Below are 26,916 nucleotides of genomic sequence, written 5' to 3' on the forward strand. Positions count from 1 at the left end.
ACACTACTGGGTACTGAGCACTTTCAAAACGTGGACGATCTACACTCTGCACTGTCCCTGAAAATCTCATGACATGAACTCGACCCGCATGAAACCAAGCTGCTTGTGTCACACACGCTGGGACATTTGTCTTAAACACTAAAGCTTAGTCGCACTGTTGAGGTTTCACTTGATTTTCAGCTTTCAACATTTATTTATCATGGACAAGGGCTGCACATCTTCTTACACCATAGTCACAGCAGGGGTGAAATTTGACACAGTGTGTGCTCCAAACAGAAACAGTTGTAGCAACCAGGGCCTAATGAGATTATATATATATATATATATATATATATATATATATATATATATATATATATATATATATGCACCTCAATATTATATTAAAGACAAGCTTCAAAAATCCTAATCTGTTCCTTTAAATGCAGCAGACCAGTAATAGTTTTTTCTTTACACTGGATCAGAGGTGGTTAACCCTCGAGAATACCCACTGCACTACATCTAATATGACACTGTATTTCTAGGGCTTCAGAGGTTTTCCTGAAATTTCTATTGCACCACTAATACTAATTTTTTCTCAAAAACTGCTCACCTCATGTGGAACCTGGTGCAGTTCCTCCAAATGTTGACGCCAGCTGAAGTTAGTTTAGTTCCCCAGCTCATTTAGCAGTTAGCCGACTGTTTAGCTAGCTACCTGAGAAACCAAACATCTTAGCAAGTCTTGGATGAAACTACACAAAACTAGTCAGCAGCCTTCTGCTTAATTTATCTTAAATGTAACAGTCGCAAAGACAACTTTTGTTGTCCGACAGCACTTGGGTCCATTTGAAAGCCACACAGTAAAAAACAAATATATGTCAGAGGCCCAAAATCTCACTGTGATCTTGAACGCATCATTACATAAACTCCTTCCTGGTGCCACAGGTGAAATAAAAGACCCAGATCAGAGGGGGAGGAGCTGAAAATTATATTAAAACTTTTTATTTTTACTATTGTTTATTTAGTTTATTTAAAACTGCTCATACTTTCTCCTGAGTTTAATCTAGTTATTTTCTAGATTTGTCTAGTTATGTTTTGTTTCCAACATCTCTAAAATTAGGCTGAACATATACTGAAGGTGAAATATTTCCAGTTGATGATACTTTCCATTCTATAATCTTTATTCTATTTTGTGAAAATGTATTTGCCTGTTTTATCTAAGTGTGTGTGTGTGTTTCTGTTTGTTTGTTCATTTGGTGACACAGTTTATTGTTGTTTATTCTATCTTAGAAATTGCACATCAAATTTATCCCCTTGATAAATTGTACATTTCAAAGGACTTATGACAACATGATACATTTAGGGCTGCTACAGTGGTGTATTATGTTGTTATGAAATTAGGATATTAAGAATATTTGGCTAACCCTGGGAAACCGAAAACTGAGACTACATTTGTAGAGTTTGCTTCACTGATGATGAATGTGAGGCCGACTTTGTGTGTGGACTCATTAACTCTTTATATATACAAGGAAACTTTGGATGAATGACCTTTCATCACCCTGAGGGTAAATTTCTGTTGCATGAAGTACATACAGAACATAAAGCAAATATTAGGACAGTGTAAGGACACAAAAACAACACACACTACTACAGAAACCAAACATAGTAAAAAAATACTATACCTAGTGAGTTGAACTTTAACAAAGACAATTCTCAAACAGAAAATACAACTTGATGCAATGTAAGAAAACTTTATTTGATAATTTTCTGTTTCAATCAATTGTGTATGTGCACATAAACAGAATTTGTGATAATGTGACAGTTTATAACTGAAATAGATATTTAGAGATACAACTTACTGCACCATGTCTATTAATAGTTAATTAATTAATTTGTTTGTTTGTTAAGTTGGGAGCATGATAGCATATTTATTGCACCTTTGAAAGATGTATATAGACTTTTCATGGTCCTGTTTTTCTGATTTATACCACATGGTGGGAGCATAAACACCAGGTAAACTGCATTCACTAACCATAATGAATTCAGTGTTTTAGGCAAACGTCATTAATGCCATGATGATAATAATATATATTTGAAAATTTTATAAAAAATAATAAAAAATATATTCTTTAATAATAATATATTTGTAAATTTTATCATGTAATGTGATACTGTACTAAACATTAGTACAATGTGTTGTATTGAATAATAGGTTAAGTCCCTAACCCTTGCAGTTGCACTTTTACAGGAGGATGATTAATAACATGAAGAACAAGTCTGGGCATGATCACCTGCATTGAAGTTGAAGAATAACTCCAGCACCCTCACACTCCAACATCCAGATCTTCAGACAGGGACAAATATTTCTGAAGACAAAAAACATAAAATATAGTAAGCTGTGTACTAAAAAATCTAGTCCAGGACATGATGGCAGCATCTCACTGAATTATCTTCTATTAAAAAACACACCTGAAAGTCTTGCACTGTCCTTATGGACACTGAGAAGGGAACAATGAACAGAATTTCACTGTAATCAATAGTCAGTGTGCAGCATGTTAGTTTGATTCTGTAGCTTCTTTTGTGGTTGTGTGTCTTTTGATTAACTAGATTTTCAAAGAGAAACTGTGAAAGCAAACTGCATTATACTGTTTAAACTATTGTACTTAAGTCCTTTAATCAAACGCCTTAACTCGTGTAGGATGTGGTAAACACCAGCTGGGGGCGCTTCACGACCACAGTTTTAATCTGAGATGTGTTGATTGTCGTCCAGGCTTGTACCTGAAAACAATGCATACAGCTGCTCAGGGCAGCAACACAAATCTGGCAACACTCAACGAAAACAAAAGTGGCAATCGTCTCAGTACTCCACACTTTAGGAGATCAATGGGTGTTAAAGAGCTCAGTCCACAGAGCAGTTCACTTTACAGAGCTGCTATGGATTACCTGGGAGTCTCTCAAAGCTGTGGTGGTTAAAAGTTAACAAGATTATCCAGAAAACCCCCTTTAATCTTTCCTGTTTCATCAGACACGCTATTGAAGTTTATGAAGTTTAAACTTTGATCTTTTTTCACCCACTCAAATGCAAATGATAATTCAATGTATGTTTTATGAGCAACACATGCACAAACTCAACATTCAATTACTGTGACTTATTTATTGTATGAATTATTATTTATTTAAAATCTCTCTAACGTGTTAAGCGGATGTTTTTTTTGCAGTGATCCCCTCATTTTGGTGGCTATTTTTAATGTCATATGGAATAAAAATAATATCCCAATAGGAACTTGTTGGTTTGTTACATCGGAACAAAGGTCACATGTCCGGATTTGAAATTAAGGATCCGGGGAAAGAAAAGGAGGGAGGAGGAGGGGGTCATTGATCAAGGGTCTCTACGACTTGCAGCCATTGTGGGCCCTCCACTAAAATGTGGATCGACGTCACCGCTTCCGCCCTGCACCCCCCTCCTCCTCCTCCTCCTCCTCCTTTCATCCCCCCCCCACCTCTCTCTTTCCCTCCTCCCTCCCCCGGCGTCGTTGGAGCTGCTCGGCTGCCTGCAATCCAACATGGAGTAGAGAGAGAGATGGGGCTCTAGCGGGGCCACCCCTCGGTAACAACAGCGACGACGCGCTTTTTACGCACAACTGGAACCGGAGTCGTCGGTGAAAACATGCGCCTTAGGACTTAAAATTGAAGCGTGTGCCTTGTGTGTCCGTGTGTGTGTGTTCGTGGGTGCGTGTGTGTGTGTGTTTGGGGAGGGGGGGGCGAAGAGAAGAGCTGGATTCGGCTGCTAAATTGTATAGACTACGTTACCTACTGAAGGCGATGGGTGATTGAAGTTATAGGAAAGGGGCACTTGTGATCCAGCAGAAACTAGGTGTCTCCGGGTGAAGGAGAGGAAAGGCAGACGGAGGCACAGCCAGTCGAAAGCAAGCCAAAGAGCCGACACTCGCACAAAGGCGCAGGGGGGATTTATGCGGAATTGGAGACAAATCGAAGGAGCCACGGTGAAAGAATGACGAGCGAAAAGTATGCAACCGCCGTGGTACATTACCTGAGGTGAAACGAGAAAATGATAGAAGAAACACACCCAAACGAGTAAGTACTATGCCTCACAGATTTCTCTGTCCGTGTGTGTGTCTCCTTTTTTCGCTTCTCACGGTGCCTACAAGTTGGAGATGACTGGTGCAACTTGGTGGAATGTGCAACCTAAACCTCCCCTCACCGAGCTGGCGTTCATTTGTGCCATATTTTGCATTTATCCATGTTATTCAGTCGATGGGATTCGGTGCTTAAATGTGCTGTGGAGCAATGCAATGACAGTTCTGTAGAACAGGGCTTTTTTCAGGGCCCCCACCTTGGTGCGGACTAGTCTTGCGAAGGCGAGAGAGAAAGAAGAGGAGTAGGAGGAGGAGGGGAATAAGCGTGGGTGGATCGGAAACATTTTCTGAAAGGATCTGAAGCGAGAGAGCAGGCCCTGTTGCAGCGTAACTTAGAAACTCAAACACGCCCCGAAGTTACACCTTTTCTAAACACACAAACAGCTGCGAGCTCGCACCTCTAGTTTGTGCCTTGTTCGGTAAGAAAGAGCGAACAAAAACAAACCCTGCCTGCGTTTATTCAGAGGCAGTTTCTACCGCGTTATGTGGCCACATCTGTGTGTTTGCTTCCAACCGAAGGGGGAAGTCTCACAGGATATGAGATATCCGATATGCCTCATCCGCCATCTCTTTCTCAATCGCCCTCATTTGCATAGCCTTCCGCGCTCCATTCATAAAAAATACCGATTGTAAACGACGACTTGTCCCGAAAAAAGCGCGTCTGTTTAGAGTCGGGCCACTTAGACCCGTGTCTGTCCGGACAGACCTGATCGTGTCTGTGAATGTGGCTAATACAGAGCCGCAGCTTGGGCCCACAGACCCGTTTATACCACAACCACGGGCCTAAAGACTGTGGGAGCGCTTGAACCTTAAAACTGGCTTTATCAACAAGGAGCTGTGGTTTAATCCGCTCATATCTATTGGGTGTTATTGTTAAACAAGCACGAATAGACAACCAGGGCTCTCGGCGGGGGGAGATTAAAATAGATTTTCAATGTAGGTATGCAGCTAAAACGAACGTGTGCAGACACATGAGCAGACATGCCAGGACTCGGCTGTTTAAATTACGGGCTCCCATTTGGGCTTTTTACACCTGCGTTAGTGCATATGGAGAGCTCCTCTGTTTCTGTCAGACTACACGGGGCACTGCTCGGTAGGATGTCCGTCTTGTATATCTCCTGTGTGCGGGGGTGGAAGGGCGAAGGGCACCGGAGGGGATGTTTGCGCTGCGGTGGCGTGACGCCGGCTCATTCATAAAAGCCCTCTAACCCCCAGCGCGTCCCCATTCATGCCTGCTGACCGTACTTAGCTCTCTGTAGCCGGCGTACAGAGTGCCGGAGTGTCTGTCTCCAGTCCCACAGACAGACGGAGGCAGGAGAAAGGAGCTGAAACATAATGTAAACACAGTTTGTCCCTCTTGTGTTGGCATGTTAGCAAAACGTAACTCCAACCTGACAGGCTTTAGCTAACTACAAACCACTTTATAACTAACCTGAATTCACTCTCTGCAGCCTTGTTCATTCTGAAACCATTTAAACACGTAGCGTTGGGACGTTCTTGTTCTGAATCGTATATTTACTTCTAAATACCATCCACGATGCTAAATGCTAAGTTGAATTAACCGTGAATTTTTAACAAGCCCCCATTTCCGGAACCACACGAAAGCGTTTCCATGGTGATGACGTGTGGTTCTTTTCTAATGGCGTGATGTGATAATTGGGCCACGCCCACGACGTGCCACGACGTAAGGTAGAAAAATAAAAGCCTTTTATTCTCTGAAAATATAGTTTACACAAATTTTAATGAAACTTATCAATTAGAGACCGCAACCAAATGCAGGTAACCTACAAATAGACATAACACAGAAGAAAACATCTTCCCCACTATGACCCTACATTTAGCTCCAAAACACAAACCAAATACTGAAACCTGCTTCAAAGGGCCTACAGAAAACACAAACCAAATCTGTGTTGGCATCACATTTCTGTTTCAAATGCTGCATGTGTGTTTCCAATTTGGTGCTCTCAGGGCCATCGTAGATATGATATTAATAAGAACCACTGTGGAGTCAACTACTGACTTGATAGTTTACTATTAAACCATTTAGTACTGATTTATTAACATTTACTGCATGTTTGCTGGTGGCTTATTACAAAATGAAGGTATCTTCATAATGACTTTTGTTGTTGGCAAAGTGTCATGCTGCAAGATGATTTTCCACAACCCCATAAACTAAAAGTTGTTGTAGGTAGGCTAATGATTAATGTGTAAATGAGTAGTAAACGTCTGTAGTGCAGTTTTTGCAGCCTTCATCAATAGTGCCTTATCAAAAAGGCATACTGAATATCTTCCAGCAGTTCCATTAACACTAGTTTGTGACAATTCAACCTATCAAAATTCACAAAAAGCTGAAAAGCAGCTCAAAATGAAATTTTGTTGCACAGACATTCATAAAAGAGTAATTATACTATCATACTATAATTTGCTGCTTTCTCTTTCATATTACTTAACTTGAACAGGCAGAAGAACCAATCCATGTTTAAAATAGTCAGTTTAGGTTCATTTGTTGATATGAAGTGTTTGCATTTTAAAGTAGTTTCCAACAACATTTCTGTACAGCGACCTGTCATCTAAACTTAGTACCTATGTTGCTTCACACAAACATTTATTGTTTTATTACTGGAAGGAAGCAATCAGTGTGCCGCTAGCTGCTAGTTAGTGTGTTGCTGTTTTCTTATCAGAAATAAAAGGTATGGGATTAAGGCAGGGTCAGAAAGTAGAAAACACACCTTCATCATTTTCGTGTCATGTTGAAAGGTGCAGCGGTGTAGTTTGTTTTCCGACTGTAAAAATATGTCACAGTTACCCATTTCACTATCTGTTTTACTGTTGTTTAAGGTTTACTGTGTGTCTTAAATTCTTTCTTACTGTACTTGTGTACTGATGATGCACAGAGATCACACATCATAGAGATACACATCACATACCTGCTTTGTAGAACAATCAGATTTGTCAGTACGAGTGCGAAATATGACTCTAAGCACACACACAAACGTACTTTCTGTTTGTGAGGCCCTTTTGTTGACTTCATGTCCTAAACTAACCTATAACTATAGTCATCATGGCTTCAGTTTGGAGGAGGTTCCTCTTTGCCCTGTCCTTCTGAGGATATTTATTACCTTTTATAGAAGTACAGGATTTCTCTCGCGCGCACACACAAACACCCTGTAAAGCCAAAACACTAGTAGAGGATGTATTGATCCGGTGTGTTTTGCTGCAGGGTCAGCATGTGCACAGTCAGTATCAGACAGGAGATGTCCGGTGACATTCAGCTAAGGTCAACGTAGCAACGAAATATAATCCATCCCTGAACAAAAAGCACTTACTCATCAACTAGCAAACACAGTGGTGAGGAGTTAGCAGGTCTGCATGTTCCCTGAGGAGGACTGTTCTGTTCTCCACATGTATTTTTCTACATTAGCAGCATTTTATAGTGGGACTATAATAAACCTGACGGCCATTGAATTTTGGGACAGTGGAAAATTCATGTCTGAATAATTTGTAGATACTGTTAAACAGCTTTCTCTACCCAAAGTATATTGTCATTTTTTAACATAGTGTTGCCAAAATGGAGCATTACACAACTATGTTGTGTGTTTTGTTAAGGGAGTATTCTACCCTTAGAGACCATGTCATAAAATTATGTGTGTGTTAAATGTAATTTACTTTTTGCTTTTGTACCCACCTGTGTCTTATTTTCCTAAATAGATTTCCTTCATTTCCTGCAATTCAACACGTGTTTGTTATACATGGACTTGGAAAAACAAATCGTAATAGCTTTTTGATGACTTTATGCCATCAGAAAGTGAGATTTGCCTCCTTGTTCTAGACCCGTATTACATTGTTGTTGGTTGAGTCTGGTAGTGGTGTAGAAAATGCTGTCACAGACAGTCTCTGTAAGGGTCTGAACACAGAAATATATTCATTAGAGGAAACATTTCTATGTGTGGCAGGCTAACTTCCGTTTTATGTATACAGTGTTTACAGTGTATGCTACTGAATGCAGACATGTAGCATAACGACTAAAGAGGATGGGGAAACTCTAATGGACACATTTACCAGTGTACCCTGAATTTTATGGTCTTTTAAACCAAATTTAAATCATCAAAAAGAAACATGACAACATCCTAAAACATGAGGCATTAAAATATGCCCAATATTTTACTATAGGAATTCTAGCAACCGTTTAATAGCATGACATCTGACGTTAGTACCATACATGATATATACAGGCACACACATTTCTAATGCTTACACAAATATCAACACATACTCCATGTCCACAATTGAACTTCCTTTGTAGACCTTTGGCATGTTTATCTCTTTCTGTACTCCCCCTCAACACACACACACACACACAGACACACACACACACACACACACACACACACACACACACACACACACACACACACACACACATCATGTGGAACAGAACTCTGTTCACAGTGTTTCCTGTGTTTTAGAGCAGCTCATCACTGGTTGCTATCCGGAGCCTTTATATAATGGCCCGAGCTGTTTATATCTGGAGACCAAACAATGGACCCAGATTGTTTGCCTGTTTTTTTACTAATCTCTGCTCATCAGCTGACTGGATGACCAAGATTATAATAGCTTGAGTCTTCATTCACTTCACTCTGTGTGTTGTTCCCTTGTCACACCAATTAGCCTATACAACCATCCACTGAGTTAGTTATTGAAGACTGAATTCTTGTCAGTGAAAGAACTCGGTGAACTTCTGTGAACACTTCTTCAGCAACCAGTTCAGGTCCATGCTGAATGGTTAACTGACTGAAATTATAGTGTGTGCATGTAACGTATGTCTTTATGCAGATTAATGCTGCTGTACTGTTGACTCTTCTCCTTAAATAGAAACAAAGGCTGTCATGCCAGTAGCGTTTTTAATTTAGCTCGCTGTCCACCAATCGTTGCTCTTAGGGTTTTTCTTTTTTTTTTTTCATTTAAAAGAAAAGACATCAATTTTCTATGACATATTTGAAAGCTTATCTAGTTCAGTTTTCGCCTGTGATGACTTTGCTTTCTGTATCTGCTGTATTTGCTGTAACGTGTAAGCCGGTGTCAGTCCTCCCCGTTCTGGTTTATGTTTAGTTACTCTTTTGCAGTTTCAGACAAAAGGTGGTTGAAAAAGGTCAAGCAGTACTCTCATAGTTAGTTTAAATGCATAAATTCATAGGTATTACTAAGTGATTTCAGACAGATGCTTCATGAAAAATACAGGCTATTTAAAGCTAACCGCAAATAGCACCAGGAAATACTGCAGCCCATCATGTGTGGTGGAATATATATCAGCATATTTAGACTAAGGGAAACCCTGAGAGAACAGACATCCTAGTGTCCAATATGCAAACCATTTTCAGTTGATTCGGTGCCCTGGAGTTGGACCACAGATAAGATAAAGCAGTGATACATGCCAGTTTATGTAAACAAAGACTACTGATCAGCAACACTATGGTTGACATTTCGGCAGAGGTTGATAACAGATGCTGAAGGAAAAAAAAAAACACCATCGCTTAGATTTGACCCAAAGTCACCAGTTCAACACAGTATAAGAGGATATGAGGAATTATAGAGGGTCTTGTTTTGGCTTTTCAGTCGACTGTTAGAGGTTTGGAATCAATCAGCTTATTTCCAGATCAGTTTTCATCTCAGGAGAGGTGGAGCGGCTGCTTCTTGGAGTAAAGTTACAGGCTAACATGCATGAAAGGCATCATAAATGGGGCCTGATTATTTGAACATAGCTGTGTATGGACCACACATATTGAAACATCCAATCTCTTGTCAGGCAATTAAGGCATCACAAATAATCATTTGGAGTCTGTTTAGACCAACTAGCATAGGAACATTTTCTATACTGTACCCCTGAACGCAGTCTAACGGGGAAAGTATTTGTCATTAATTTAAAAATGATTATCAGCAAGTGACACTGTTTCCTCCGAAATAGATGAATATTAATGAATAGGCCTGAACTCATACTGCGATTGGTCAGTCGGCGATGGGATGTTATCCGTTAACGTGCCTCTGCATATTAGTGACCTCTCTGTCACGTCAGCCTACACACTCTTACTCACTCGCACCAGCAGTCTTGTGCTACACAGACATGTGAGTGCTCCACATAACCACAGCCGATTGATAGAAAGTCGATCAAACTTGCCCTCAGGAACCTCCAGCGTCAATAGTTGTGAATGAACGAGCGTCACTCCACTTCTTTCTCTTTTACACTACCATACTTTATAAAAATCTGCTTTCTCTCAGTACTATTTCACATAAAAATTAAAAATTATTTATTATTCTGTTTAAGTTTATTCTCCTTGTCTGATCAACTCCAATTAATTGAATGACATACACAAACCTTAATGGCATTGTGGTTACACTAACATCTACATTAAATATAGAATAAATACCACTCATGTATGTATGTATAGTGGACGCTAAAGTAAGGCATTGCAGAATAATCTGCTGTGAATCTTATTATTAACATCTTTGAATTAATGTTTTTTTACTAATAAACTACCATTAATCAGCAGCTTCTTGTGGCATTACTGATGTTCCTAAGAAACAGTCTTGTGTATTGAGTGCATGAGTGGCTTTCTCCACAGAAAAGGCATGTGTTTTCTGTGTAGAGTTCCAGAGGGAGGTGAATCACTTGTGGGTGTGTGCATGGTTCTGTTGAACAGCTAGAGGTGCGGCCAGTCCTTCCTTATCAGAGGAAGTATAGCCACCCTTATCACACATGACTGGGCTGCCCTCACTGGCCCTTTTATCTGTCACACATGAGCTGGATTCCAGCCTCCTTTTACTGTTTTATTGCAATATTGCTGCAGACAGGCCACGTCAGGGATTTATAGGGTTCAACCAATTTGCTAAGAGTTTTCCCTAAAAGTGTGTATTTAACCAATTGTTCATTCCAGCTATAATTTTGGTGTTTTGATTGTAAATACAGACAGAATATCAATGCTGGTATGGCTTACAGGCAAATAAAATTAGCCAATGGACCATAAGAGTTCATTGACACAGCTCCAGTGTGGCTTGGCAGGGAATCTACAGGTGTGTACTCCACCCACAGTTCATTTCCTGATTATGATACAGGCTTGTTTGTGTGAAATGAGCTATAGAAATACAAAGTCTAGAATGGAAGTTCACGCAGAAACAGAAATAAAAAAACAAACTCCATTACGAGTTGCCCAATATTAACTGATGCAACAGATGAAGGTTTGATTCCAGGTTATATTGCTCATATTGTCACACAGGTAATGAAATGTCACAGAAAACTTTTCACTCTCATCTTTTAGTTGAAGCAGCTTCAGTCAAACATTTAGTTTAGGTTGCACTAAATGGCCACACAGCTATTTGTTTGTGAACGGGGTTACTTGTAACGATGCAGCTATAATGAATTGAGTCTTATGAAGCACATTGAATTCAGCCCACGACTTTACTGTTCTGACTCACTGTTCGCTTTCCACTCGGCGCCAAAGACCAGATAGACACTGCTGGAAACAACTTGGCGAACATGACAGCAAGATATTTGCTGACGGAGACCAAAACGGAGCTAAAAGGAGAGTGAATATTAGATTTCCATTCACCTTAATGAAATCTAATGCTGCTCTGTGTCTCTTTTCTAACAAATTAGCTATATATAACATATAATGTTGTGTTTACAGCTTGTTTCTGTTACAATGGAGTGGAAAAAAACACCCTTATATAACCTAGAAGAGCTTCTGGGAGGAAGTAAAAGCAGCAAATAAGAAACCTTGACTTTTATTTAAAAAGAAAAAGTTTGGCTGCTAACAATGTTATATTGCCGTTCTTAGGAAGTAGAAGTGAGACACACCCTGTACCTTTGGCCTAATGATCATGAGCGGCTCATATCTTTATATCATTAAATTATATTAGAAGATGTGATACACGAATTGCCGGCCGTTCTTATCAGTGAGGTGTTGAGTTACCCCCTCCTTCTAAACTGAGTCATCACTCAACTTTTGACGCAACACTTTACATCCTTGTCCCACCTAAAAGAGACTTTGGAGTGTTTGCAGTCTTTCCAAATAGCAATTGTAAATTAGGCAACCGCAATGTTTTGAAAAAAAGTGTGTATAAAGTGAAATAGTGTGTATAGAAATTCAACACAAATAGGTGATTATAAATAGGGTCTCAGCCACCTTCTCTCAAACCGGGCACCACAGTCCTTTTTCAGCATCGACACCTCATACAACACTCGTGTGGACAGAAGTGGATTAACAGTTCCCAAATGTCCTGTATCTGTGTGTCTGCCTGTGTTTGTGCCAGAATGTGTGGTCACTCCCAAGTGTATTAAATTAGTGCATTGCTGCTGGTTGTGGCTGTCTGTGTGTCCCAACCATATATTACAAGGCCTGCCGGCAGACACGGGTCACGAGACGGCCCAAAATGTGACAAGTTCATCTCAGGGAGCTGATATCCAGTATCATGTATCTTATAGGTGCTTATATAGCACAGACGTTGGTGTTATTTCTGTATGTGGGTGGTCTGGATGTGCGGTTCTGTATGACTATGTTGTACAGGTGTTCGACTTTATAGTACGGGTTTGCAAAGTAAACATTCTGCAGTGTTTCAGACATAAAGACAGAAATAAAGTTGAAATGAAAGGTTTCTGCACTTTGCCACCCTCTGTAGGTTGGTTTTATAAAAAATTGAAAACAGCAGCAGATGAAAAACATCAAGCTGCATGAAGTGAAAAAACAAACGGTTACCTTTCATAAATAAAGACGTTCTACTTTGTTTTTTACGACAACAAAGCAAGAAGTGAACTCCAACTCTGAAGTTGGCACACTGGTAGCATGACAACCTACACGTGAAACATGACTACCTTAACAAACGTGTGTTCATTTACAATATTTGTTGACAGATTAGGCTAAGTAGCAAACACAGCACACACACACACACAGTCAGCTTGTTTATTTCAAGGTGATCTGCATAGTCAGCCACACGTTTTAGCATTTGTTCGTCTCTAACCTGTTGAAGCTGACTTCTTTTACACCCGTTTCCTCCTGTAGTTTTTTTCCATCATGCAAAACTCCAAAAACTGGCAGAATTGTGTTGCTCTACCTGGAAGTTAGCATGCTTACCACCCAGAGCTAATTTGTATAGCAGTGTATAAACAGCATTTTCAACCCCTGCAACTGAGCCAGTCTAACTTCGTACAGCAGTCGATAATGTACATGTAAAGTATAATGAATCCATTCATAATTATACAAACACAGTCAGCAAACTTTCACATTCATTCTAGCAAGCCTACCAACTGCAAACTAGTTCTCCAGCCTTACCCGCCAATAATGTAAATATAAATAGATCACTGACATTTCTATTTTAAATTTCTATTATTTCCTTCGTTGCCATTCAAGTTTCCCACGTGGCTAAATAGAACCTGAATGACTGTTTGCCTCCGCCCATTGTGGTTTGGCATGACAAGTGACAAATCTGCTTACAGACTCCGGTCTGCCAGTAACAATTTTACTCTTCTGGTAATTGTCTTTTGGTCAATATTTAATTTTAGGTGTTTTAATTTGTTGTCATTTGTGTATCAATCAAAATACATTGGTATGTTTTGGCCTGTATGACTTTAATATTCTTAAATGACAATTCTTTATTATCTGAATGGATCTCATGTGAACTGGATTCCAAAGAAGCATTTATTTTAAGTGTGTGTGTGTGTGTGTGTGTGTGTGTGTGTGTGTGTGTGTGTGTGTGTGTGTGTGTGTTTAAACCATAGCACAAACCTTGTGGGTGAATCTGTGGCTGTTTTTCTGTTTGTCTGCTGCTACCAGTCAGTCTGTCATTCACTCACTTTTATGAATGTGTGTGGGTAGAAGCTGATGAACCAGTTTTGCCACCTGTGTGTGTGTGTGTGTGTGTGTGTGTTCATCAAATCCTCGGCACTGTCTGTAAGCTAATTATATAACTACACTTCTCTCATTCACTCCCACTCTGCCTCGTTCCCTCCCTCTCACTCTTCCTTGGTTTCTCTTTCTGTCCTCATCCCCCACACAGACACACACACACAGACACACAGAGACACACTGCAGCATCGATGTAATTCACAAAGGTACATCCTGTTATTGTCAGATCATTCATTTGGATTGTGACCGTGTTCTTTGTGTTCCCATGAGGGTGGTGGCCGTCATGCTAATGCTTGAGAATGTCTTGCATTTTACCTCCATTGTATTGTGTCATGCTGAAGTCTGCAGAGGGAGCTTTTGTCAGGTAATGTTTTGTTCTGCTGTAGACGTCGCTATAGTTGTATTATCCGTCAGTTTGTATAATGTGCTACAGCACTAACTGGTGTGAAGTTGGAACCAGGTTATTCTGGTTCAGGAACAATGGGTGAAGTTGAGATGCAGCTAATTATACGTCACCTCTTCATTAATGCTTTTGTTTACGTGATTAATTGTTAGTAAAGCTCAAACAATTCAAGATGTTCTGGGCCAATACAGCCGTACACTGTATATATCGGCAATTTCCAAATAGTGTCTGCGTCACTTAGTTAAGTCAGTGTTTTATTTCACAGAATGGTGAAGCTATCGATTAACTTTATGATGGCGTCATGTTGAAATGTTCTTTTTCAAGGAAGTTTCGTGTACCACCAGAGAGAACACAACAAAAAGTTTGTGTTAAAGCGTGTGTGTATGTTCACGCGGACTTGTCCGGGTGCAACACCTCCCACCTCAGCACAGCGAGGACCAGGCAGAGTCGTGACTTGAGACGCCCTCAAACATTCTGCCACTGTGTGAATCCAGCTCTATAATAAACTACTGTGGCATTAACAACCAAACAACGTTAAGGCATGGTAGACGAAGAAATTTTATATTGCAATAAGACCTTTTGGTAAAAGACTACACGCACATTTTCACGGTTTCCCACCTGTTTGCTTCTCTGAGTGCTGTTTTTTAGGTTTTCGTATTCTGCTATAGGCGTACCTGCAAATGTTTGGAATAAAACGGAGACTTTCTGGAACCAGATTTGATCATTGAGGTTGTTATGCTGTGCTTTGGTCCAATCAAAAGCCAGTGAGAAGCACCATTTATCCTTATTGTTGGTCCCCGTGAAGTCAACTTTGTTTTTCTTGAACTGAAATGTAACTTGACTATTTAGGTTTAATTATAATTTCTTAAAATACACAGATTTTGATGCTTATTGATGTGATAACACCTTAAAAATAACAGTATACTTTCTTTCTTCTCTCTCTATTCAGTGACAGCTACATCGTGCGTGTGAAAGCAGTGGTGATGACGCGGGACGACTCGAGCGGCGGCTGGTTGGCCCAGGACGGGGGAGCTCTGAGCAAGGTGGGGGTGTGCCGCCTTCTCCCGCCAGAGCTGGCACTTGTGCCGACCCCCAGCAGCTCCCAGTTCCTCATCCGTGGTGAACGTCTGCGGGATAAACAGGTAAAACCCCCGCATACAGACATCAGCAATTCATGACAAAGATAATTTAAGGATAAGAGCTGGAATATTTAGATGTGTGTTGGATAAACAGGTGATCCTGGATTATCCATTGAGGAAGGATCTGGTGTACACCATAGCAACGCCCACATTTCACCATTGGAAGGTGGAGGACAGGAGATGTGGCCTGTCCTTCCAGAGTCCAGCTGACGCCAGAGCTTTTGACAGGGGGGTACGGAAAGCAATCGAGGACCTGGCTGAAGGTACGCTGTCCCAGAGTGTAACCCCCTAGAAACTGAATTGGACCCACTGTTCTGGATCCTAAACAGCCACGTGTACACAGATTTTAGTTAAATGTGTCACGAGAATAGCAACAATAACATAATGTTGAAAGATTTTCCTTTAACAAAAACAGGTCTTAAAATACATGAGTTAAATGCTTACGTAGAATATATGTAATAATACAGTATGTTTATAAATTATCAAAACTGTTAATTTGTTTTATTTTTAACCAAACGTTGTTCCTGTTTCTTCACTGTAGGTTCCACAACCTCCTCGACAGCACTCCAGAACGAGGGCGAGTTGGGTGACGATGACGTTTTTACTGTAAGCATGTTTCCCATTTTCAATCCTTAGAATTAGGGGTTGGAGACTGTTCAGTTATTAACAGTGACTAACAAATAAATGTGTCATGGTAGTGTAGGGTGTTTTGAAGAGTGTGTTTTGTAAGAGGAATGAAAATAAGCCTGATTTGGCTGTTTTGAGGTTGTCAGGAGCGGTTATATTCTGCTGTGTCTCCAGTGTTTGTGGGTGATCACACCAAAAATGACCATGGAGGGAACAGTGGTGGTGTTGCATCTGTTGATGGTGACACCATTTAATATGTCAGAGAAGGCTGGTTAATAGACGAGTATGAAGGCGTTTCAGTGCTGGGAATATCTTGCAAGATAAACAGAAATAAAACACATCACTAAATTATATGACTTTATAGGAAGGCTCGCACTCTGTGCTGCATTGGAATTAATGGAAGGGGGCACATTTTTTCACACGGGGCTGGAGTCGGTCCGAACATGTGTGAACGGGGGTTAGGCCAGGATTAGATCAACTTTAGCCTTGTGTGAAAAACCACGCACAGCAGGAGTGTTGTAAACACAGAGTGCTAAACAACGCAGGATTGACTGACGCAACTTTTACGCCACTTTAGATCACTGTGTGTCCTATTGTTGACTTTGCTGCTGCTGCAACAAGAAATAACAGTTTCACTTCGACACCTTTAGTAAAATCCTGTCCACGAACCATTGTGCAGTGTGTCGGTGTCCAATAAGCCAAACACAACTCCTAACTGGACTTAAAGATCAGACTTCACATTAAACCTGCACCCCGACCCGAGTGTTGTAATGTGTGTTTAGTCTCAGTGTCCACTCAGGTCTAGACTCATGTTGACCAGCACTTCCTCTGAACACAACTCAGTTTTTAAATATGCGCAGTTTCATCTGTAGGTAGAAAATATTTTAGCCCAGGACTTCATTCAGGACCCCGTCTGTCACTTATACCTGCGACCAGAACATGAAGTGTACTTAACTCAAGTTAGCATAGAGGACCACCTCCCCCCACTGTGCAACCTGACACCAGGAGCAGCAGGCAGGGTCACAAGGTCACTTCCTGTATTCCACCACCTCCCTCTTTCCCAATGACCCCCTCCCTCATCCACCCTCTCCACCTTCCTAGTTGAAAAAGAGAGCAGACACCATACTAGCAGCTGTTTCCCAGCTTAGCGCAGGGCGAGTGATTTATGAGAGGAAGTGCCTCGTGGTTCATCTTTGACTCAAGCTGTCTGTAAGGGCCAAGACTAATAGGTGCTCTGCTGGGAGTGTACAGCCACCGCAGAGACACATACAAACACATGAGGAGGGGTGGCGCAGGGGGGCTTACAGCAACGACACAAGGTGGAGAAATCCCTGAAATTGGGTTTTAAGGAAAGTAGAAACTTTCAATTTAAGAAATCCAGCATAATTCCTGGATGTTGTTACTGAAAAAGCTGCGAAATGAACCCAAAATAAGACACGACGGCTCATTTTCACTTCAGTAATAAAACAAATGGTGAGGTTGCCTCCATATGGCTCAGTTTGTTTAGCAGTTTGTTGTAACGGTCCTGACACTTCGTGAACTTACATCAGTCGAGGAAGACTGAAGAAGTGATTTTGCATTGCTTCATGTCTGCTCTTAAAGTTTGTATTTGAACACACCACAAAGATTATAGCTACCAGCCAGCAGACAGTGCACATGCATTCTGAGCCTTCATGAGAGTAATAACTAGGCTGTGGACTGTATTTGTAATCCAAAAAAACACAGTGGAAAGGCAAAGCAAAATCTAGCCTGCCATTTTTCCTGAGTCTGTGTTTAAACTGTCTCATTAGATGTCTGTGATAAAGCTGAAGCTAGCAGCTAGTGTTAGATTTAGCTTTGCACTAGTGTAGTTCATATTTAGCAAGTTGAAAAAAGAGAAAAAACACAAATAATGAGTGAAGTCAGTCGAATAGTCAGACGACCCTCTTTACTTCACTCCATCTCCTATTCAAGACAAAACCCCAGTGGTCTCAACAAATGGTCAGGGCTCAGGTCAGGCATGGGTTGTTGCATGAGATGCGTAATGTCTAGTGGGAAGAGCTTTTGCTCACATCGGCAGTATTAGTCAGGTTCAGCCAGGCCTTAAACCTACTGGTACACCTCCACCACCTGTTTTACACACTCAGGCATCAGCTTTTGTCAGACACTCTGGAAAAAGTGCAGTAAGGGGCAACCCTCAGCTCAGTGTGTCAGGACCAGAAGGCCTTTATGACATGAACACGAACAGTTAGTTTATGGATTTGCATTTGTGGTGGACTCTTTTAATTTCATCAGTGACTCTTTGTCCTGGCATCTTGGGACTCTATCGTCACATGTTCAACTGTACAAGCAGAAAATGGTGCACGGAGCATTCAGTATGTTCAAATGACACATCGGGCCACAGCAGCACTAGACATTGAGTTAGATTAAATCCCTTTCTACCAGGACTGCACAAAGCATAATCTAGTACTGTGTCAAATTTAACAACCATGACACTAAATTTCCAGGTTAATAATAATGTGATGCATTGATGTGTTCAGGACTGCTTTTGTTCTCTTACCCTGTGTTTATGACCTTTCCTAAAGTTAGTGGTGGCGACAGAGTTTGCGATGCAGGCAGAGGGAAATGCTGCAGCAGATTTACAGCCTCTGGGTGGTAGCTAGGATGGACATACTCCCCTAAATTATTCCTCATTCGCCAAACCTAAACTTAACTCAACCCTTCCTCTGTCTCCCCCTTTAGCACGTCTCCTCTCTGTGTCTCTATTTTGGCTCATTCACAGCAGGGGGAGTGAAAGCTATTGAAGCAATTCTGGGCTCATCCCGGGAGAGCAAGACGGGCCCGTTGAAGGATGAATCCTCCCGAGCTTTGAGTCGGGACATGTTTTGTGTCAGAAAATAACTTGAAATGCCCTCTGTCCAGCCTTGGGCCAGAATATACAGAGAGAGGATGTCCAGAAATATAAAGTCTCCCCCTCAACTGCTCTCTGTCTCTGTCTTCTTGTGCAGTTTGAGCTTGTAGCAGAAAGTCTGGTCTGTGTTTTGAATTAGTTGCACCCGTGGAGGCCAGAGTCGGACTGGTTTTTAAACCGTATCAGCTCCTCTCCTCCCCCCAGTAATGTCTTCTCCAGGGGGGCGGGGCCCAGAGCGGAGGCAGCATGTTATGTTATTTTTGGCCAGCTGCTCTGAAGGCTTTGTAAGAAATCTGGGGGAAATTCTCAGCATGGTGGTATCCATGTGGGGAGCGGTATATAATAGGGATCGCTTCAGCAGACACACACACACACACCAGTCCTGGCTCATATAACTCATACAGACGTTGGAGTGCCAGCTTTTGGCACATGGGGTGAAAATTGTGTCAACTTCATAATGTTTGAGAATAACTTGTTTAGGATTTCTGTTACCTGACAATGACCCATATTTACATTTCCAGTTCAGTTAGGATTGATTGTAGAATTTTGAAATTGTTGAACGTGTGACTTTTTGGGTGAGCCTTCTGTCTGTCAGTGGACCGGTCCACCACAAATATCTTAAAATGTACTCCATGAATTGCCACAAAATTTGACTCAAACACTTATGTTCCCCTTTTCTACTAACACCGACTAAATTGTGCAATATCTAGCTGCAAAATGCATGCCACCCAGTGCTAATTAGAAAATGTAGCTGGGCAAATGGTGCAACTGCTGGTTGTTAACATGGTTAAAGTTTCACAGATGACTCAGTAAAACTACCACACAGTGCTTCTTTGCACATGCGTAAAATAAATCAGGTGAGCTGTACAGATTGGGTAGTGACACCTGTACATTAGTCATTAAAGTTCCCACTGCACATGAACTCTAAGGATTCTGCACCAGCGCTGTCTGCAAACTCCCGTTCAGCCCATAGACTTTATAGTCTGATGACATTACGAGAATAAAAGTTACTTTCTGGGCTCTGGCTCACAGACGTAAAACATCCATAGATAAAAAATTATAATAAAGATAAACTTTATTGTCATTGCAACATCGTACAAGGACATAAGACCAAGAGAATTAGATGGAATAAAACTAAAGTTGTTAGTAGTTGGAGGTGGTCTGCCATTAGTTTAACAGACTGCCTCCTCCACTACAATCTATGGGTAAAATGCTTTTTGGGCTGCAGCTGGATTTTTATTATTTTTAACATGTCTACTAGGGAAAATGGCCTGAAGGGATGAAACTACGTGAAGCTCTGACGTATACTTCTACAGAACTACTAGTGTGTCTAGTCTTAGTTTGATTTCCTATACATATATATACTGTATGTACATAAATATGCAACCTTTTCATTAATAGTCCTGTGTGCTTCACAGTAAAAAAAGAATTTGAATTATATATATTTTCAGCATAACATAAGCCACAAGTCAATAAGGCCACTATTAGCATGATAAACCTTTTGCTAATGATTGATAAAGCAAAAAAACACCCAGAAAAGCTGTAAGAGAAACAATGCTGCAACTGAAAACTGTCCAAAAGAAGCCATAACATCACATCTCATCTTGAATATGTCGTTCGTACGCACACACGACTAACATCACATGATGAGACAGGAGTAGCCCCAACCTGTCCATCAGCTGGTGCACTGCAGCGCCTCACAGAGGCTGACCCCCAGCGTGCCTATCTGAAACCTGTCTGCCTGAGCTCTGCACGGCAGCAGCCTGATGATCCAGTGTCTGGCCAAGGTTTGATTTGTAGCGGAGCCCTGACAGGGACAGGATACCGTTCACACACAGAGAGAAGGAAAGGTGCAATGTGTGGAAAGTGAGACTGAGAGAAAGAGGACAGGTTGAGGGGGGGTTGGGGGGGTGAGATGCTGGAGGAAATGTTATCTCAAGCATGAAAAATCTTTCAAAAGATGATGTTCTGAAGCAAATGTCTTTGTATCTCCTTCATGGCTTTAACAGCAAATATAGAATAAGATATAGTTCCAGTTTTTCCCTGGTGTGGATGTTCGGCTCCTTTTGGGTTCGTTAGAGGACTCGGTCTGTTTTATTTTGTCATCTGACTTGTTTGTTGGAACTGCTTCACTGCTATTGTGATACACTGAGGTGTTTCTAAAATTGCGTCCACTGCATTTAGATCAGTGAGGTTAAACATATTGTGGCTGGGTCAGATGATGTTTTTACTCCATATTCAATGGCAGCAAACAATAACTACTTGACGTCAGATGTCTGGCATGGCTTGACACTTACGTCACCACAGCATCCTTATTAGCTGGTTATAAATAAAAGGGCTCACCATAGGCAGCAGATTCTCTCCAACTAGGTAAGAAGCTAATTGAATTTTAAAACTCATTTTTACATTAGGATTGTTTACTACAGGGTTTTCCCATGAGATCTAACTGTTGCTGATATTTAATGGTAGATGTTATTTTTAAAAGTTAAACTCGCACACAGTGACCCGAGTGGATCACGAAAACTGAGCTCACCCTTCCTGTTTTCCCAATCGGAGCTGTGCCGAGCTTTCCTGTTTTTGTTTGTCCAATCATGGCGTCCTCTTGCACTATTTGTTTGACGTATCCAATCAAACAGCAGCTTTCAGCCCGCATCCTGTGTTTGTTTGTCCCTTCAGAACACCACAGACAGCTCATCCAACTCCTCCCAGAAACTGGAGAGCTCTCTGCAGCCGCTCGACTCCTCGCCCCTTCCACAGAGACACAAGTGCGTGCTGGAACATCGCCATGACCCCCATGACCCCTATCGGTTCTCAGACCACTACTTATTGGACCAGGTGAGACAAAGAACATCTGGTTGCATCTCAATGGAGCTGGAGCTTTTAAAAAAAGTTCCCAAAGTTCTGATGAATCTGTAGCAAACTGTTGGTTGTCATGGTGGTTTCATGATTTCATTACTTTCTGTGATTTTAACTTGATTCTTACTCTTCAGCCGGTGTCTCGGTTTCCCCGACACGTTACCTTCCAGGACGATGAGGAAATCGTCCGTATCAACCCTCGGGAGCGCAGCTGGGAGCAAACCAACGAGCGTCACCATGGACGCCAGTTGGATCGATCCTGGCTCACGGGCTACGAGGACTACCGCCACGCCACAGTGCGTGACAAGTTCATCCAAATGGACAACTCTGGGTCATACGTCGACTTTGCCAAGACGGAGGCCCAGAAGCACGACTACACCTACCCGCTGGCACCGGCCCTGTCGCCCTCAGACTCTGACCCTGCCCTTGGACCCTTGAGCAGTAAGGGCCATGGCGGCTCGTATCGCCACGGCATCTCATCTGTGGTCTCAAACCAGCCATGCTCCTTCCTCCCAAGCTCTTCCCCGTCCACCAATGGCGGGAAGGGGCGTAAGGAGAACGGGATGGAGCGTGCTCAGTGCGAGCACTGCGGTGAGGCCTTTTACATCTCTGACAACAGGAGAGGCCGGTGCCAGGATGCGCCAGACCCTGTACGGGCGTGCATCCGGCGGGTCAGCTGCATGTGGCTGGCAGACACCATGCTCTACCACTGCATGTCAGACCCAGAGGGGGACTACTCAGATCCCTGCTCCTGTGATGGGGGTGAGGGCAGCGGGGGCGGACGCGTCGGCACACGCTGGTTAGCTCTGTTCGGCTTGTCTCTGGTGGCGCCCTGCCTCTGCCTCTACCCACCTCTCCACGCTTGCCATCGAGCAGGGCTAATTTGCGGCTGCTGCGGAGGCCGACACAAGGCCCAGAGCTGAGCATCCACACTTGGAAACGACAAATACCTAAACCCAACGTTAGCACAGGGAAAGGGAAGGATGGGGAAATACACAGAGGGGACAAGTCGTCATGGCTGCTCACTCTCTTGCCTTGGTTTCTCTGGGTTTCTCTACAAATTCCAGACACTGAAATAAGCCAAAAAAAAAAAAAAACAGTTGGTGCATTCTCTGAACGGCCTGGGAAGATAAGCTCCCCCTTACGGCAGACAGTTCTCTCCACGTGGCCATTTCATGCTCTGTTTCTAGTGAGAGAGCACTGTTTTTTCAGGGGGCTTTTTTCTTTTTTTTTTTTTATAGCTGACCTACATGTCATGTATCACTTATGCAGGTACTTTATACTTTGTACACTGACTTGGCGTCAAAGAACTTGAATTGTTTCTTTGTTCAATAGTTTTTTCTCTCTTTTCAATTTACGCGTGGCCATTTTGTTTATATTCTATTCCAGTATCAGGCCCGCTCAGCTCGACTCCAGCTATAAGAGAAATCAGACACTACACCTCTTTGCGTGTGTTTGTGATTGCGTGTATGTGTGGATGATATATGTGCATGTTTATGATGTGTGCCAAGGCCTTTTGTTGTCTGTACCGCAGCTTGTAGTAAAGCTCATGTATATAGTCTGCATAGCTCTCCACCATTGACATGTTATTTGTTCTCTGAAACAAACGTGGTACTCATCTTAATAATCTTTTAATATCCCAAAGATTCGTGTTTTTATCCTGTTTATTTTTTCACTGAATTGATCTACCAGCAAAAGGGTGCTGGGTTGTGATTTACTCACTCAAAGGGACGGTGCCTCAAGTCACACTATAATACTCTAGCATCCGTCTCCCTGCTCCTTTTATGTTATTTCAAACAGTGCCTAGACTATCACCAAAGCTCATCCAGTCTTACAACTTCAGTCAGTTCTTTGGCTCCTTTTTCTCAAAATACACTTGAAGCAAAGTGAGATTTTAAGGCTCTGATTTTCTCATTCTTTGCAGAACCTCAGCCAGCAGTCCGTGTCACGTCGAGGGCTGAAAAATCAATCAGAGACACTATAAAAATCGGTGCCCGCTATGCCTTAAAATGTGAAGTCTTGCTCCTAACTTCACCTCTCTGAAGATGTCTGCTATAATGAAAAGCGTGAGCATTGTTACGGCTCCAAGCAATCAGCCTCAGATAAACTGGGTTTAAACTATTTTTATAATGAAAAGGAATTATTGAAATCTAAAAGCAGCATGTTTGTATGTTCTTGGTTGACTTTTAACTGGTTAGAAATTGTCCAAATGAGATGTGACATAAAAGATATGACATGTTAGTTAGAGAGCTTCTGGTGTGTGTTTTGTTTTTTTGTTTTTTCTCCTTTGAACAGAGCCATGCTAGCTGTTTTCCTCTGTTTCCAGTCTTTATGCTAAGCTAAGCTAATCATCTCTTGGCTTATCGACTTCTCAGCAAGAAACCACAAAATGTCACACTGTTCCTGTAAGGCCACACTCTTTTATTGTATATTGGAGATTAAGATTAGAGACAAACAGCTGAAGCCGCAGTTACATGTGACAGACATGCACAGATCCTCTGTCCTGCAGCATATTATTTCCCTCCACGCCACATTTGGTTCACTATCACGCCCACATGGAGAAACTTTGAGAGGGAAACGGAACAAATTCTGTTAAATTAGGATCACAGTGGGTGTGTCAGGGGACAAATACGGCATTGGAGGGAAGCAAGAGGCTGTTCTTCACCTACCTGTGTCACCTGCTGTTGGAGGTGACACAGTCGGTCGCTCACTTCCTCACAATGACAGCACAACACTACACCGACAACCGCTTGGGTGCTTTACGCTTCGTCTCGGCCTGGGTGACGGCAGCATCAGGGATGTGACCGGGAGCACAAGAAGCATTTTAAAAACAAAAATAAATAAATAAATAAATAAGAAGCCGGTCATTCGCAGGGTGCCCTTGAAAAAGAGTCTGGAAAAACAGCTGAAATCCTGGAAATAAACATCCATCCCTGATTGTTTTGCCAAGGAAACATCACTTACTGTAGTTGAAGTACAGAATGCAGGAGGATGTCCTCCTTCCTTCCCTGGTTATGTCTGTTTCATACATCCTGTCCTGTGTACCAGTTTTTTATTGTCCTTACAGTGTGTGTGTGTGTGTGTGTGTGTGTGTGTGTGTGTGTGTGTGTGTGTGTGTGTGTGTGTGTGTGTGTGTGTGTGTGTGTGTGTGCGCGCGCGCCCTTTCCCCTCTCCTGCTCCTTGATCCAAAGCTACTGGGGTCAGCTGAAAATATTCTGACATACTAACACCTCTCCAGTATAATCAGATCCTTTGATGATGTGACGTATCGGGGACGGGGCCAATCAGATTGGAAAAAGTGTGTTTCTGTGTGTGTGTGTGTGTGTGTGTGTTTAATCTGTTTTCTCTGTCTCATCTGGTGTTTGAGTGTGTCCTCACGTCAGAGCCATTTACAAGTGCCTGAATGCATCCTCTTTATCTGCTTGTGTATTTAAATTGAAAAATTAAAGAAATGACTCCCTGTATTGTATTAGACCCATTTTTTACGCTTAGTATTTTTACCTCTGTAAAAATAGAGCAAAAATTATATTATATATATATATACACACATTATATATATATATATAAATATATATCAAGTGTATGTTGTACATTTTTATTTCTATTTTTTTTTTAAATAACTTTCTAACATGTACGATGGATGTAGCTCTTGCTTTCAAGAAGGAACAGGAAGAACTTTGTAGATACTGAATTGTGGCCAAGTTTGTGAGGAAAATTAAAGTGAAATGTGTGTCGTACCTTCCGCCTCCAATAAAAATGAGAGAAAACAGTGAAACCACATGCGAGTCTGCTGTTTAATTGTACTCTCAGATTTAAGATGCTTCCACGTAAATATTGAAATGAAAAGGCCTGTGCTTTAACAAAACGCAGCTTTTCTTCTGGATGTGTCGTCATTTATAGCTTGAAATTAAATTTAACCTTATGAAAGGAGCAACACACATGATCAAACTAACACGAAAATAAAAAGGTGAACATTTGAGACGACTTGAGAGGATAATTAGCAGCTTATCGATGAAATTTCATAAGAAATCTCAAATCTAATGTCAAGGGTCACCTGTAGAAATGATCCTCTGGGGACCATGAGCGCCTGGATTCCTGCAACATTTACCGTTATTATGTGGCTAAAGTACAGTTAATTGACATTTTGGAGGGAAACCTGTAATTAGGTCTTTACTTTTGAAAAAACTTTCAACAGATAGTTCTGTAACGTTTTGAGGTGACATCCAGAATTTCCTCATTCTGCTTTAATAACTTCCATAGTGTTCAATGAAGCAAAGCACAAAGAAGAAAAGTGCACCCGGTTTCGTTCTTTTCAAGATGTCTTTCCCTGCCTGCCTCCCTCCTCAACAGGAACATGTGATAGCCATCGAGGACGTCGAGCTGTTTCACTCAGGATGTCTCTGGAAAAGCATGTGGGCGATAATGATGGAGCACGAGAGCGGAGAGGGGGAGGGAGAGAGAGAGAAAAGAGAAGAAAACGAAGGTCCCTGAGGGCTTTTGGGGGCCTGCTAAGCAGCTCAACGGCTGCAAACAGCATCACAGTCCACATGTGCAAACATTTAAGATATCTGCTCGTGTAATGGGGTCAGCGTGGCCCCTCTCTGGGTGCACAGAGCACCGGCACTCACTTCCCAGTGCAGTTTGCAGGAATGGGTGGCTCGTCCTGCACCAGTGCTGTGGTCTCTTGTCCAACGATAGGCACAATTTTTATTTTATTAATTCCATTTTCCTCTGTATGACTGAGATTTAGCTCCACATCTGTGTTACTTGTGCAACATTTCGGCTAGCTGTGGGTCTTTCTCAGGCCTGAATTGCTTGATTAGCCCACACTGAGCACAGATGTTGCAACAGTAAAGTTTGACAAGGAATCAGATAATCAGTTCAGTCCATTGTGAAGGACTGTGTTGAGTTTAAACCCTGCACCTGAGGTAACTCATAGCAGCATGCTGAGGACATCCTAAAACATTTTCCA

The 26,916-nt window shown here is 41.8% G+C and overlaps 1 protein-coding gene across 1 annotated transcript; it reads left to right on the forward strand.

Moving 5' to 3' along the window:
• Positions 1-3,510: 3,510 nt before the first annotated feature.
• Positions 3,511-23,747, forward strand: LOC113158706 (sprouty-related, EVH1 domain-containing protein 2). Its single transcript, XM_026354808.1, has 6 exons — positions 3,511-4,074; positions 15,382-15,574; positions 15,666-15,834; positions 16,113-16,177; positions 21,765-21,923; positions 22,079-23,747. Exons 1-6 carry the CDS (start codon positions 4,049-4,051, stop codon positions 22,865-22,867), a joined length of 1,401 nt encoding a protein of 466 aa, XP_026210593.1. The 5' UTR covers positions 3,511-4,048; the 3' UTR covers positions 22,868-23,747.
• The last annotated feature ends 3,169 nt before the right edge of the window (positions 23,748-26,916 follow it).

Source organism: Anabas testudineus, chromosome 15 (genome assembly GCF_900324465.2).
Source record: "Anabas testudineus chromosome 15, fAnaTes1.2, whole genome shotgun sequence".
In the NCBI taxonomy this organism is placed as follows: domain Eukaryota; kingdom Metazoa; phylum Chordata; class Actinopteri; order Anabantiformes; family Anabantidae; genus Anabas; species Anabas testudineus.

Bases quoted from the DNA above. Each gene is read 5' to 3' on its own strand.
- LOC113158706 (XM_026354808.1), top strand. From the start codon at position 4,049: ATGATAGAAGAAACACACCCAAACGA. The intron at 15,575-15,665 runs GTAAAACCCCCG...TTGGATAAACAG, and splicing joins AACGTCTGCGGGATAAACAG to GTGATCCTGGATTATCCATT. The intron at 15,835-16,112 runs GTACGCTGTCCC...TCTTCACTGTAG, and splicing joins AATCGAGGACCTGGCTGAAG to GTTCCACAACCTCCTCGACA.